The sequence below is a fragment of the Diadema antillarum genome, unplaced genomic scaffold (genome assembly GCF_040938485.1).
Source record: "Diadema antillarum isolate AM-2024a unplaced genomic scaffold, OU_Dant_1.0 seq00000127_RagTag, whole genome shotgun sequence".
In the NCBI taxonomy this organism is placed as follows: domain Eukaryota; kingdom Metazoa; phylum Echinodermata; class Echinoidea; order Diadematoida; family Diadematidae; genus Diadema; species Diadema antillarum.
In genome coordinates, this window is record NW_027271206.1 from 884,029 (window position 1) to 899,361 (window position 15,333).

The 15,333-nt window shown below is 40.0% G+C and overlaps 1 protein-coding gene across 1 annotated transcript in view; it reads right to left on the bottom strand.

The window, feature by feature from the left end:
- The window catches only part of LOC139727359 (partitioning defective 3 homolog), a 125,552-nt gene extending 113,525 nt beyond the window's left edge, over window positions 1–12,027 (bottom strand). Inside the window, exon 1 of the mRNA XM_071638319.1 lies at window positions 11,676–12,027. Within this exon, the coding sequence (XP_071494420.1) occupies window positions 11,676–11,795 (120 nt within the window). The 5' untranslated portion in view covers window positions 11,796–12,027. The remainder of the gene's footprint in view (window positions 1–11,675) is intronic.
- Window positions 12,028–15,333: the final 3,306 nt, after the last annotated feature.

Here is a 15,333-nt window from a genome sequence, read left to right on the forward strand (position 1 = left end):
CTAGTAATTGTCACAATGCTTTTTAATACAGTTTAGGCCTCTATGTGTATCTCTGGTATTCCCATCTACATGTAGCTCTTTTAAAATGCAGTTTGCCAGCATCACATGAGAAAATCAACATTGAAGATGAACTGAATTTATAAAAGCATGTCATTTGACAGCATAAAATCCTATTGAGTATTAGGGATATAGAGGCCTACTCTATAAAAACATACCCAAATACACAGCTGAAATGAATGTATTATAAATTTACTAAAATATATTTAGTGTAGGCCCTACATCTGACAAGAAGACATTCATTATAAACAAATAAAATCACAGCTTGGTTAAATGTTACAGGGACCTACAATAAATGTATGTAGCATTACTTTAGGAGTTTCTCTATCAGTTACTTCACCAATTATAGCTGTTTTTGGTGTTGTTTTTTTTACAGTGAGCGATACAACCTTTCGTAGTGAGTTTGCATCAAGGTCTTTTCTTTTTTTTTGATGAAAGTTGAAACATTCAGCCTTGTCACTGTTCAGCTCTTTCTTCTGCACTTTTCTCATGATACCAAAACACAATGCACTGTCATTTATTATCCACATAAAATACGATACACATCTCCGTAGAAACATCTTTCAGTTCTGCTTTTCCTTGGCTTGGTTGGATGGCAATCACTGCTGTTGTACGACAACACTACTTCATCATACGTACAAGGAAAAAAAAAACGGTTTTCTTCCTCATTATTTTTTCCCTTTTTTCCCATTTTCCCCATTCTGAATTTTTTTGTGGGGGAGAATTTAATTACTCCCCGAGTTATTGCATCTGAAGACTGCATCTGCCCTCTGGGGGACCATGATTTATGAGGAGATGTCCACATCACGGACATATCCCCACGTTTATGACCACACTGAAAATCATGGGGAGCTGTCGAGGATAGTTCTATCCAAGATAAGGTGTACGTACCAAGCCTAGAGGATTGTGAGAGCTCAAGAAGATTGAATCAAAATATGTATGATGCAGAACACTTCTCACAATAAACAAATACTTAAAGACATAGGTTTGCTCTTTGAACCACAAGATATGAAGACATCAGTATTTTCATACCTTTATAAAATACATTATTATGTATCAGAAGGTATCTTTATTGAGGCTTCCAGCGAAGTTTACAAATTCAATGCATTTAATTACAAACTGTTCTTATCAAAAAGTATCTTTTGAATATACAATATGACAAACCATTATATTCATTTTTCTGAACAGGAGTATGATGATGCATTAGGCCTTGTCTTTTTAGTACTGATATATACAGTGTTTAATGTGAATTATGGACATTACTCATCAGGTACAGTGCTACAGGTGTGCCTTCTTTCATTGACAATTCTTTGGTGGAAAAGACATTCATAATTCATAAACCATGCCATACCAATTTTACAGTCAAAGTTTACAAATTGTATTTCCAATACATTCAAAATACATAGTACATGATTACCTCATTGCTATTCAAAATGGCAAAAATAGTTTCAAAATGGGTAGGCCTAAATATTTGATAAATACTGGCACACAGGCAAACATTAAACCATATGTGGTAAAAGGCACTGGAAGATATTCTTATTCTTCAAGAGGACACTGTACCGGTATGTATTAAAATCATACAATAAGACTACAAATCTGCTATTTCAATGTAAACATTTGAATGTTTTTTATTTCAGCAAATATGAAGTGAATAAACAGGTGTACAGTACATGATGAATACAGCCTACAGGCCCATTTGTATCCATGTATGCTGTACAATTAGCAATAAAAGCTTTCAATAGTTATTGTCTGTCAAAGTCCTACAAACTAGAGAACATGTTAACCCGTTGAGGACGGACTGATTTTGCTACAACACGCATTTCTCATAGACACCTGCCCAAGTATACTCGGGACTCGTACTTAACGGGTAAAACCATCGAGAAGTAAATTTGTGATGTATCCATGCCTCTGTCTCTGTTCGAAGTTGGGTATACCATGGAGCTTGAAGTACATGTCTGTATACCCAGACATCACACGATGTAGTACATGTTACACCACCTGTGCACAGTACAGTACCCATTGGACAACTCATCCCTAGTTGAATGGCCAAGTTCCACCCAGTCCCATTTTAGCCCTTTGTGAGCTGGAAGAATGCAGCTTTGACGCTAATGACTCAAACTCTGTGAGGCTACAATTGTAGTGACTACAATAGCCACCAGGACAGCTCATTCACACACGGAGGAGGAAACACAATGCACACACTATCCCATTTGCACTGCTAAAATACACATACATTTGTAGATGCCCCGGCCACACAGTCCATGATCCACGTCAAGCGCCCCCTCCCTGGCTGGGTGGCTGGCCCGCCCCCTCTACTCCCAGTCCACGAAGCTTTGTTTTGTGTAAGAATCCATCAATGAAAATTAATGAATGGCCCTCAATGTCTTGTTGGGTTATCCGCCCCAATGAGTCACTTAAAATAACATAGGCCGGAATGCGCCCACTCAATCGCTACCAAGATAGTCACACAGATTCTGATCTCCATTTATGGAGAAAGATACAATTATACCATTATGTTTGCTCATGGACATCTCAATTAGAGTGTCTTTGTTCCTGGGAAAACCTCTTAGATAAACACAAAGCAGTGGTGCCCAGAATCTCATTCAATTATACAGCTGTAGGCCCTACATGTACACCATGTATGTAGCTTACATGCTGCTGTGCAGATAGGCCTATATTTATCATCATCATAATTATTCATTCAGCACTGATAAATAATCAACACACTGTGCATAAATACATGTAAACCTATCTCATACTACACAACACACTTAAATTCTGACCCCCCCCCCCAAAAAAAAAAAAAAAAAAAAAAAAATTGAAGAAAATTGTAAAAATAATTCATAGATCATCCACAATGATGAAAGAAGGAGTGTTTTCATAGTGGATTATTCCGCATCTGGGCACGAAAGGTACAATGTAGGGCCTACATTGTACCTGTAGGCCCTATGTATACCTGGAAAGACATAGGCCTAGATGTATGATTAAAGGTGTAAAGTCTTCTTTTACTATAAAACCTGTGAGTTAACAATGCTTCCAGGGTCAGCACTTTGAGTATCATCACTGTGGTATTCATAATGGGTTATTAGCAGCATTCCTCAGATTCTTTGTGTGTTCCAATATCTCCACCAATTGCCTCATGTATTTCCTTGTACAGGGCACACTATACAGGTATCCACATGAAACAGAAGATGACAAAATAGGTTTGTTTTTTGTTGTCTTTCAATCTGAATGATCACACAATCCTGGAAAGAGTTGACTTTATGCTGATGTTTATTTTTTTATGTGATTCATACATATGCACATCTCAATCTGTTTATCAGGTACAATTGCGGTACTGAATCCTTTTTGTTTTCAAATGCACTGAACTTGTAAAACTTTACCCCTCTCCTTCCCCTTGAATCAAACTAAATCTTATCTATCCCCCTCCCCGCACTGTTTACCACCTAAAATCAGCATAATACATAGGCCTACTGTTTTGTTTTTTTTTAATCCATAGTATTAGTAATATAAATCTATACAAGTTTCAATGAGTTGTACAGGTACTGTACCTCTCCTGGCTGTACAGCTCATATCAAATCACCCTTAGGCAAGTGACAGAAATATCCAGGGGCTGTGGAAAGGGGGGGGGGGTAGGCAAAGGGCATCTGCCAAATAGCATTCCCCCCCCCCCCCACAACACACACACACACACACACACACACACACACTGTTTTTGGCTCTTCAAAAGAAAAAAATATGAAGGAAAAAAAAAAGTCACGATAAAAGCCAGCACCCAGCAGCCAGTGCACCTCCCTCCCCCCCCCCCCCCCCCCAAATTAGAAACTGTTCCACAGCCCGATGCCTTGATACTATTTTGTTGAAGGCCTACAACATCTCGAACTTCGTCACCAGTATCATACACAACACTAAATATAGTTCAATCATTCTTCGGGCAAGTTCAAATGCAAGTTACGACCTTGCTAAGATGCAAACTCCTTGACACTTGTAAGCTTGTTTATTCCTCCGCCTTCCACCTTTTTGCACCGCATTGTCGTCATGCACAACTGCGTGACTAAGCCAGCATTCCAAGCCTTTTGTACTCAGCGTGGAGTACACAGACCTTCACCGTATCAGGGATAAAATCAGTTTAACCTGTCAACCAATCAAACCTAATATATTATAGTACAAACTTGTAAATGAGTTTCAGGGTGGGGGGGGGGGGGGTGGGGGTGGGAAGAACAGTTTTGTATCCCAGGAAAGGTTGAGATGTCACCTCTTGAGCAAAGTTTTAAAGGCCACCTCAGCTTGTTGAGGGCTGTTGTACAATGTGCAGCCACCCAGAGCTGTGATGTTTGACATATGATGCTAATTAATTGCCTGTGACAGTTGCCATTTCCTGCTGTGGTGTGATATGTGCACTGTAAACACTGCCAAGCAATGGTGAGGCCAGTGGACTACAGATACCACTCATCCACTCGAAACGGCAAGGAGCATTTTCAACACTGGCCACATCTCTGACATTACCACACAAAATGACAAAGAGATAGATTTAGATTCAGTATGAAATGAAACACAAGCTGCTAATCAATAACTTGAGCTGTAGGGGCAGGCCTACTCTCTACATACAGAAATACGTATTATTATATTTGCTTATTATAAATACTACACATCGTACACGTATGTATATGTACATGTACATGTAGGGCCCATCGATTGGGGGGGGGGAATCCACCCCCCCCCCCCCAAAAAAAAATAAAAATAAAATGCTCAAAGCAAATAGGAATACCTGAAGAAATGTTAGAAAGCTGGAACTAAATGTAAATGAAAACAGACAGATGCTATCCTACATGACCTAGGTCTGGGATAAAACTACAGGGTAGAGTCATCCCCTTCTTCGGTATTCTGGGTTACATGTAAATGATTCTGATGTCGATAGATGTAATTTTGCTGGGTAGCCTAGTGGGAGAGCACCATCCCCCCCCCCCCCCCCCCCCCCCCCCCCAGTTCCCATCACAAGCAGGAGAAGAAGAAGATGAAACATCAGCCTGGGCTCAGTCAGATCCAAGGGATGACTCCCCCCTGAAGATTTCTGCAATAATAAGGTGGTCGCATTTACGGCTGGATTTGCTGGATTGCAGCCGTTCCAGCCCCTTGGTAGGCCTGAATTCCTGCATGTCCAATGCCTGTCACTGCTCTTAATTCACCCAGAATTCTGAGTGATGTCATGGCCAGGCCAAGCAATCAGAACTAAAGGAACCACTTTCCCCTTCTTTCTCTCCCCATTGTTGTGCAGGAATCTCTTCTTCTTCATTCACACACATTGCATGCAATCGCACTGGAATCACAACTGCACTTGCCAGCGAGATGCCAGGTATGGGCACAGGGAGTCCGTTGGATAGCAATGGGCAAAGAAGCGGGTCATAAATTGAGGCTAAAGGCTCAAGCCCTTTCCCTAATCTGTTAGTGCTTTGCCACATGGCAGAGCGATTCCAGAGCTGCCAACTCGGGCAATCTTGCCAGACGGTTTAAATTGCATCAATTGTAGCATTTGACCTGTATTGAAGGAGGTGGGTTTTCTACAGTGAGCAAAATGTATTTAGGAATGCATTTGCTTCTGAGTGTTAGCATTTTAATAAGATGTAGGGGGATATTTGGGTGCAGAATTGAAAACACTACATCTCAACAACAAAAACAGTCGGTAACTCTGTTTATTCTTGTTAAACTGTATGGACACACATAATAGCAAAGTTTAAATGCCATGAAGAACAGCATCTGCACTAGGTATACAGAAGTGCACCCACAGAAGTAATACCAAGGAGGTACATTATGAGTTCTCTCATACCTCCTTGGTATTAAACACCGTAGGCCTACTACACCATGTATCCATCTTGAAGTGGTGTAACTTCTGCAAATCTTATTATAAAGAGAAAATGCTGAATGAAATCAAGCGTGTTATTCACATGACAACTGGAACTCTAAAAAAAAAGTCCAATTTGATAGTATTGAATGATGTGAGCCATATTTGGAAGCTACAGAGTATCAGCATGAACATGTACACAACAATAGGACCTACAATATGTACATGTACATGTACATGTAACATGTACAAGTACATCGTACAACTGTACATTGTAGACCCTGTGATGGGTATTTTTAACACCTGGTGTTGTACATAACTATTGTTCATAATAAACATGATTTGAGGCAGGGGAAAATATGCTGAAAACTACTTATAAATGCAAGATGACATAATTTGTGAGAATTTTCTGAGAACTACATAATTTCTGTATTGTATAAAATAAAGTGCACAAAAGCAAAGATTGCAAATAACATTTCTTCCACACAGATTTCTACATACACTACATGTACCGTATCATGGCCATGAGGTGCTTTGACTCCATGAGTTAGGCTTTGCTTGATTCTGGGTGGGCATTTGGAGTCTGAATGGTTTGACCTCTTCAAACAGTACATTTTCTGGGAGGCAAAGGTTAGCTTGACTTTCATCCACTTGACTTCCACCAACAAACTGCATAGTCCACCCTTATCCCCCCCCCCCCCCCCCCCCACACACACACACACATACAATTGTAGTAATGGCGTACCTTGTAGGTGTTTGCCACCTCCCTGCATCAATGTATCATCAAACTCTGGCATGAAGGAGTTCTTGGAGTTGGGTGATTTATTGACAGGACAGGCAGTTCGTCATATGATCAGGGCTCAACATTCATAGCAGTGGCCTGGGGCCACTAAAAATTGATGTCGGGCCATTAAATTTTCAAAAAGGCTATCTTTTTAGTGGCCTGATGGGGCAGCTAAAATCTAGAATGAATCTTTTATATTTCCTTTTATTTCAAATTTTATTTCAATATCAAAATTTCAAATCTATAAATTTCAGTGGCCTGAATAGGCCACCAAAGACAGAAGTTATTGTCCAGCCCTGTATTATAAAATTGTACATTGTACGAATGTTGCAAAGAACCCTTTCGCTGTCTATACAGCCAATACTGTAGCTCCATGCCATGACCAGATTATGCATGATTTGAGATGCATACTTGCTAATAGTAAATACAGACAGGATTCTTTCAATTTTTTTTTTTTCGGGGGGGGGGGGGGCAGTTACAACAGCGCATGACTGTCATTAAAAATGATGACATTCAGATGGCTGTGTGCTTCTTCTTTGGCCATAATATGATTGTATCTTCACATCCATTGCTTTCATTTCAACAGTTCAAGTTCTCACTAACGGCATGGGATCCACATACATTGTATTTTTCATGCAAAAATGACCAGTTTCTCTCAAGTATCTGTGCTAGAGCATGGTGTTTTCGAACATCGACCGTCATCATCTAATGTAATGGGGTTCATATAGCACCTTGACTGCGTGAACAAGATCAGTTAGATCAGGAAGGTATCCATGCATGTTGCCTGAACAGCAACCACATGCACACAGATATTTTGTACACATAGCAGGCAGCAGCCTCGTTGATACACAGCGATGGTATTCCGGCACACACATTTAACCCCAGGCACCTTGTAAAGTCATTCAAAATTTTTAAGGACTCGCGGAGCTATGACTTCTGCAGCTGCTCTTGTGCTCGCTCTTATATTGAATTTCCACCTCCCCCTGTTTTCATCATGGAGATGAGGGCGTACACTGTCGCAACAGCAACTCGCGTCTGACAGCCTCCCCTCCGAAAATGATTTTTCAAGTTCATTTGTTATGCAGCATCATATCAACAATAATTCATACAGAACTCTGCTGCACAGTGTATGTGAAGTAGTCTTAGGTCAAGGACAAAACAACAGGTGTATTTACTAGGTTTGACCCCAGTGTGACTCCAAAACTTGTCGGGCAAGGTCGCATGTGTGTGTGTGTGTGTGTGTGTGTGTGAGTGTGTATGTACATGTATGTGCAGACTGAGACAATAACTATGCACGCACACAATGCATTTGGGGAGGATTGGTTGACACAAGCTTCCAACTGCAACAACCTTGCAAGAGTGCAGAATTGTACCATCCGACTAGATTGTACTGATAAAAGCCAGCACAGTTCACTAACTTATCAAAAAAAGTAATGTGTATAGGTATCCTACACGCACGTATACAAGGGGCTATAAATCACTAAATTACTAGATACTAAGTTTATAGTCGTAAGAAAGTGTGCATACAGTACTGCCAGTGCTGAATTTTTGCACTTGCGGGAAGCACACAAGGCACGCTGATGTGAGGGGAGGGAGCGATAGGTTACCATGAAAAATCCTCTGGTCTTGCATGCAACTTGAAATATTGCAGAAATAATTGATACATCAAAAAAGTTATTAAAGATTTTCGTGTAGTATGGAAAAAAAGAGTCAGTCGTGTTTTTTCTTCAATGGAACGCTCCCTTGACTCTGTGAGAAAGTTTTAGAGCAATATCTCCTCTTTTAAATGATAACAAAATTGTCTTCTAGAATTGTATGATTCCAAAGATACTAGCAGTTTATTTTGTCTTGGCAATTTCTCTTTTTGCCTCAGTAATTCATTCCCAAATCTGAGTCCTTTAGTCCCAGATCCTGTATTTGCAACTAAAGCAATAGTCCCGGGCCCTGGAATAGTGTCTTTTGTCCACCTGAGAAGGAAGAACCTGCTAATCCTCCTTTTGTCTAAGCGGACCGCGGGCGGGCGTACTCTATTGAAATTGGCAGGCCTTTGTCCACGCGCAATTCCTTTGCTAGTGTGGGGACGATTAGTTACATTCACCAAAACAAAAGGATGAAAGACTTGACCGACGAACCTAAGCTTTAATTGGTGGTCGAGAATTGCTGTATAAAACGACTTATAAAATGCAAGCATAAGTTATCTCGGTTCAGAAGCGAGCTATTAAAGTTGTGTGCAGCATAAAAGGGGTATTAAAGGGCACCACTAGCAAAGGATGCCATTTTTGCTACATTACGTAGGCCTATACACGGTTCACACAAAACAAAGTCACGGATTACAACGTTTTTCATCTCAAAAATTCCTTTTCAGCTTCACAGAAGGACAACATTTGTGCAATCTTTTGCCTAGTTTTATGCTCTGTAACCCTACTTCACTCGATGCAATTATGCAAACTTGTACAATGCATAGGGCCTACATTATTCCCCAGTTGTGGTTGATGTTTTGAGGCACAGTCTGTAAATGTAGAGTTACTTGAAATTCCCTGTAGGTCTACATTGTATGTCCTGAAGTGGAAGTACAATGTATGTGACTCATTTACATGTACGTGATCATACATGTAGGGGACTACCCATTAACCCTTCTGTGAGTATAGTATGGAACTAAGGTAATGTATTTCATAATACATAGGAGCCTACACTTTTATCTTTTGAATCTAGGGCCCACAGATTTCAACTTTAGTTTGCAATTCAAACTTTGAAGTTTCTTCATCGCTATGTCAAATTGCAAGTGCATTTGATGTCTGTTTATCAGAACTGCCATCGTGCAATTGTTCAGTTATCAACAAAAGCAACAATTTGTACGTGTTGATCATAATAAAATTGATATTAATAAATCATGCAAGGTCAGATGATGAAGGTCTGAGGTACAACAAAGTAAGAAAAAGCATTATGAGATGACATGTTAGGTTGTACAAGCAAAGCTTTTTTAAAAAACTTGATCTGCTCCTGAAGCTCTTTCGTTCTGAAGCAAAAGTCAGACCTTAAAGGGACTGTACAGTACTGGTTGAGGTGGGGATTCATGTTTTGAACATTCCTAAGTGAGATAATGAGAAACCTCTTATGAAATATGAAAGAGCATGTAATTTCAAGAAGGATTCATCGTTTATTTGATGAAAGTTGATTTTCAAATGGCTGAGATTAATCCAAAAAAGTGATAATAATAAAAGGCGACAGGCCACGCCTTTTATTAGGATCTCTTTGTTTCACATTGTTTTTGGATATCTCAGCCATTTCAAAACCGATTTTCATCAAATAAACTGTTGATACCTCTTAGAATTGCATGCTCTTTGACATCTCATAGAGTGGTTTCTCAATATCTCGCAAAACGTTAAAAGCTAAATCCTCACCTCAACCAGAACTGTACACACCCTGTAACAGAATTAATTCAGTGGACCAAATAATTTACCGGTACAAGCTTGCAATAAGTACTAGACATACATGCATCAGGAAAGTGCACTTCATAACAAAAGTTGCACTCTAAATACTCGATAAAGCTTTGAAAATGGCATCAATGTTTTCATTAATTTTCTCTTCACAGAAATCTTAGCCATACTACTATCTACATCAAATTTCATTGCCATGTGTTTTTATAAAGCAAAAACAAACAAACGAAAGTCTTCCTACGCTTGGAGGTCCCCTTTAACCAATTCATTCTTCCATACTCCAGTATGAACACAAACAGAGCAGTTTACTGCCAAAGTCTAGACAAATCCTCACACTGCACCCCAGAAAGTAGCTTGGTCATAAAGAACACTGTTTACAAAATAAAGGTTCACCATCAGAAGAAAGGTCAGAGTAATTCATGAATGTGTGTGTGTGTGTGTGTGTGTGTGTGTGTGTGTGTGTACAAATGTACACAAATCCAAATGTCTGTGTCATCAAACATGCACTCTTACCAGGGCTGTAATGTGTGTGTGTGTGTGGGGGGGGGGGGGGGGTGGGGCGAGTCCAGAGACTCCAACTCTCCCGTTTTCGACGGGAGATCTCCTGCCGAAAACCCAGTTTTGCAAAATCTCCCGTTCTCCAGTTGGAGATTTGATTTCTCCCGCCCTGGCTCTGTGTCTCCCGGTGGAAAGGATTTCTTACTTATTGCTATTGTATGTTGAAAAAAAAAGCCTTAGATAGCACCAGAGAACATCTACATTTGTAGAACCCTAGGAACTTCGCGCTTTGCACACATCAACTTGGAGTCTCCCGTTTGCCAGGGGTTTCGGGCGGGAGAATCTCCAGATCAGAAGGTGCTTGGGGTTGGAGTCTCTGCGAGTCATGTTTGAGTACAATGTATCTCGTAAGTACAGCAATATCAGAAATGAAGATCACATGATACTGGTATGCATTCACTGGAAAAGTTCAAGTAGCGACACACGCTAGGAAGCGATATGAACTGAGAATCTACTATTTATACCCTATTCAGCATACACACAGTAGTTTCCATCCAACAACAAAGTTTGATAAACCCATCCATTCCTTTTTCAAAAGATAAGATGCAGTTAACCTCCCCCATGTCAACCTTGTACAAGTTGAAAAATTGGCAAAGTCGTGGAAAAACACTAAAAACAAAATAATCATGAATCTAAAGAGTCAAGATGACTCAACTAAGGGACTGCTAATAATCCAGGCATCTTTAAACAAAAGCAAAAAAAAAAAAAAAAAGATGATGTCAGACATCCACTTCTGGGCTGAATTTCTGGAATTTACAGGTAAGCTCCAGCATAATTAATCTCTATCACTATGCAAGCTCTGGAGAGAATTTACATAATGTAGGGTAGATTCTAATGAAAGATAATCTCATCAACTACAAGTACGTAGCACAGCAGGACCCTACACATACAGAGGTATGACAAATTGTAAGTATCAACATGAAAACTTGCACATGGAGAGAAAATAGTCATATTATTGTAACAGAACTAATCAACACTACATTCTACATCATGTACTCACCCGTCCTGTGGCCTTCTTGTATCGCTGCACAGACTTTTCGATGAGCTCGCCGATGGTTGACGTGCCCTCGCCACAAGGAACGATAATCTTGATGGCACCAAAGCACACTGTTACCTTCATGATTATACGTCTCTTAATTCCAGTAGTTCTGAAAACATACAGAAAATCAACTGCACTGTCCACAGTCCAAACGGCCTGATCGTCGCTGGTCCAAATCACTCAAAAATCTATTGTCAGGAGGTGCATAATTTCATAATGTCACTACTGCACACAATTAAAACGTGATACATCATTCATTACTTACTGAATCCTAATGAGCCAATGAACAATTTTTAGGGTCGTAAAACAAAAACTTGCAGATAACAGCAAAACTGGTAAAAACAACACCTTCTTCGTTGTTGTCAACTAAATCTCAATTCAGTGGAGAATGTAGGCTGCTTCATTTGTACGAAAACAAGGTGGATTCTCGCCTCTCCTATGATAATCTTCTGGATATAGGCAGCTGATAATCCGAGCCGAATCCCCAGCCCTGCTCACAGGATAGCCGGCGACTCCTGATCTACATTTTCACCCCAGTAATTCACAGGTGGGTGATGAGATTTCAAGCCACCAAAAGCAGCCGGTGAGTTGCGACTACGACGGCTGTCGGGCGTATTTCTGCGCTGACTCATTCATACATCAGCCCGCTGGTGCACCGCCGATTCGTCGACTGCGCTCGCTGTGTTGAAGCCGTATGCCTCCACTAGTCTGTGCGTGGGTGTCGCTCGCCTGCATCTGAAATAACGCCGATGCATGCCATTCCCATTCGTAACGCACACACAGTGTACAGGTGTCGCACGAAACCAATACGGCGGTATTCACCCACCAAACGATCTATGATTATGAAAGAGAAATGACAGAAAACATGCAATGTCGAACAGCTAACACAAACAGAACGGACAGGCATTAATTTTGAACAGTGTTTGTAGGTTTCACTTTGTTGATAGCGTATGATAATAGAGGCGGAGGCCAAATGACGGCCTCTTTGTCGCTTTTTAAATCGAGTCGGGTAAAATCAATACAACAACATTTCCAATTGAAGTCCCAGTCACACTTCACTTGCCCCGGCAGCCTGTCCGTCCCTGCTCTGTTTACGATTGATTGCATGAAGCATCGGTCGAACGTTAGGTCGACCACTCAGCAGAACAACAAACTGAAAAATTCAAGAGCTACTTCTTACCTGTGCTAGTATCAGGAAGCCACAGTGGCAGTTGTGTGTCGTCCGTTGTGTTCGATGTGACTGCAAAAACCAAAGATCTAATGAGAAATCAACGGTTTGTACCGTTACAAGTAGGCCTACCTAATCCGTTCCACTCACCGTTAGTCGATCGAAGCTCTATGTACTATAAACGATGTTTACGTGCGTACATACTGTACACGTACACACTGTGCATGTTTAGTGTGCTCGCACGTAAACTTATGGTAGTTGCTAACTATAGATGGCGTTATGTAATATTTCAATCCAGTGCCGTATATGTACGGCACTGTTTCAATCTCAATGAAGTCAGTATTGTGCAGCCAATATGACAGAGACCGTACTTCAAAATCTTCAAAAATGGACTTACGGTTTTTGCGAACAAACTCTTCTGTATGTTACATACCAGTCGCGTGGACAAGTACTGAGTACTAGATTGAGCAGTACTAACCTTGCCGAATCACGATTAAAAGATGCAAGCATAATAAGTCAGTTCTGAGTAAAGTTGTTGATACTTGGCTAAGTTAGGTGTCTGTCAATCAGAATTGAGTATTCAAGTACAGACTTATGATTGATTTTCTGACTTATGATTGATTTTTGACTTATGATTGATCTCAGCTTTTGTGCAATAGGGTCCAGCAAATATGGACATATCGTTTAATATTCATAAAATCTATAAGAGTCCGTGAAGTAGTGGCTGCGAAAAATGTTTTAAAACACTTTCAACCTCTTAAAAAAAATAGAAATACGGACGCCCTGAGGCAATGCTATTTACCGTAAACTTCTATGCACAAGAAATTTTGTTTCCATAACTACACCGAGGCAATGGCATCTATGGATGCATAGCAGAAATTTGGGCAACTTTACTATTCGACAAAAAATGCTAGAGGTAAGCTTCAACAAAATATTTTTTATACCATGGTATCCACACAATGTGCTTTTTATTATGAAGAAAGTGGAATCAGACAAATGGAATGGAGAAGGTTTATCAAAATCAAAAGTAAAATAAAAAAAGTTGATGAAATATTAAATTTCACGTGTTTCTAGTGGTGAAACCTGAATAATAGGAATAACCACACACTCAAAATAGAAAAGGTGACGAGGCATTATCACCTCAAAAGTCCCCCATTATAGATGCACAATTCTATACATGTTTATTTTTGACATAAAAGTATAACAATGTATCTTCTGTATAAAATCATTAGTATTTTCGTATAATAACAGAACAATAATTATTCTTATTAGGCCTATACCTATAGGATGAAAAAACAACAACAACAAAACATGATTTTCTTATATTATTATTATTATTATTAACTTGTCTCCCATTTTGCGTACAATCCGATAGGCTGTGTGTTACTGTAGCATCCGTGTATCTCTGTGTCAGTGTGTTTGTGTGTCTGTGTGCTTTTTTGTGCGTGTGTGCGTCTGTCTGTCTGTCTGTCTGTCTGCTTGTCTGTCCTTTCTGTGCACTTTCGTTTCATCAGCCAAGGGTCGCACAGAATTTGGTCAACAAGCCAAGGGTTAATTATATAGAGTTGGACTCTCCACCACTAGAACTATCATTTTGTTTCTACGAATCATACGTCAGATGACGACATGATCTGTGATCTTTGCGACGAACACCGTCAAAGAATTGATTTTAGCTGTCCGCTGACTGGTCAAGACATTTACGACAACTGTCTGATTGGCCTGGTTTCTGCTTAGCGACAGTCGTAGACCCGTCGGACTCGTAAAACCGAAACAGGTCGCGTTTTATCTGGTATAATCCATGCCATTGCCCCACCCTGGGGCTCATCTCCATCACTATTCAAGCAGCATCACACGGATATCCAAAAGGTTCTGTTTTAATAACACACTCTATATGACCCACTCATCTCCCTTCTACCCCCCCCCCCCCCCCCCCCCCACAGCAGAAAAAACGGCCACCAACATGGAAACGATATGCATTTAAATTTGGCGATTGTATCTGTTTATTAGTTGCTGCATCAGATGTTGCTTTGAGCTTCTTTGGGGAGCTTATGCTTTGTCACATTTGAAATATTGACAACTTTTTCATTTAGAATAAAAGATTTATTTTTCATTTCAGGAAATTCTTGGAATATAATCCCCATAATGTAGCAAACATAAATCACTTATTTAAAGAAAATATAAAGCAAATTCGCGACTATTATTTCACTTTTTGTAGCAGCACTTCCCTTACCTCTTTCAGGAAGCAAGGGGAATAATATTGCCCCTACGTCAGTAATAAATCGATGAAATTTGTATTTTTCATGAAAAATTAAATATTTTGGAATTCTCCTAACATTTTCCTTATAATTGTTGTCCAAATGACGTCATGAACTGTAGTAGTCTTAACTAGCAATGACGGCACCGATTCTCTTCAAACTTTTATTGATGTGTTCTAATATTGCTGCTTATTAT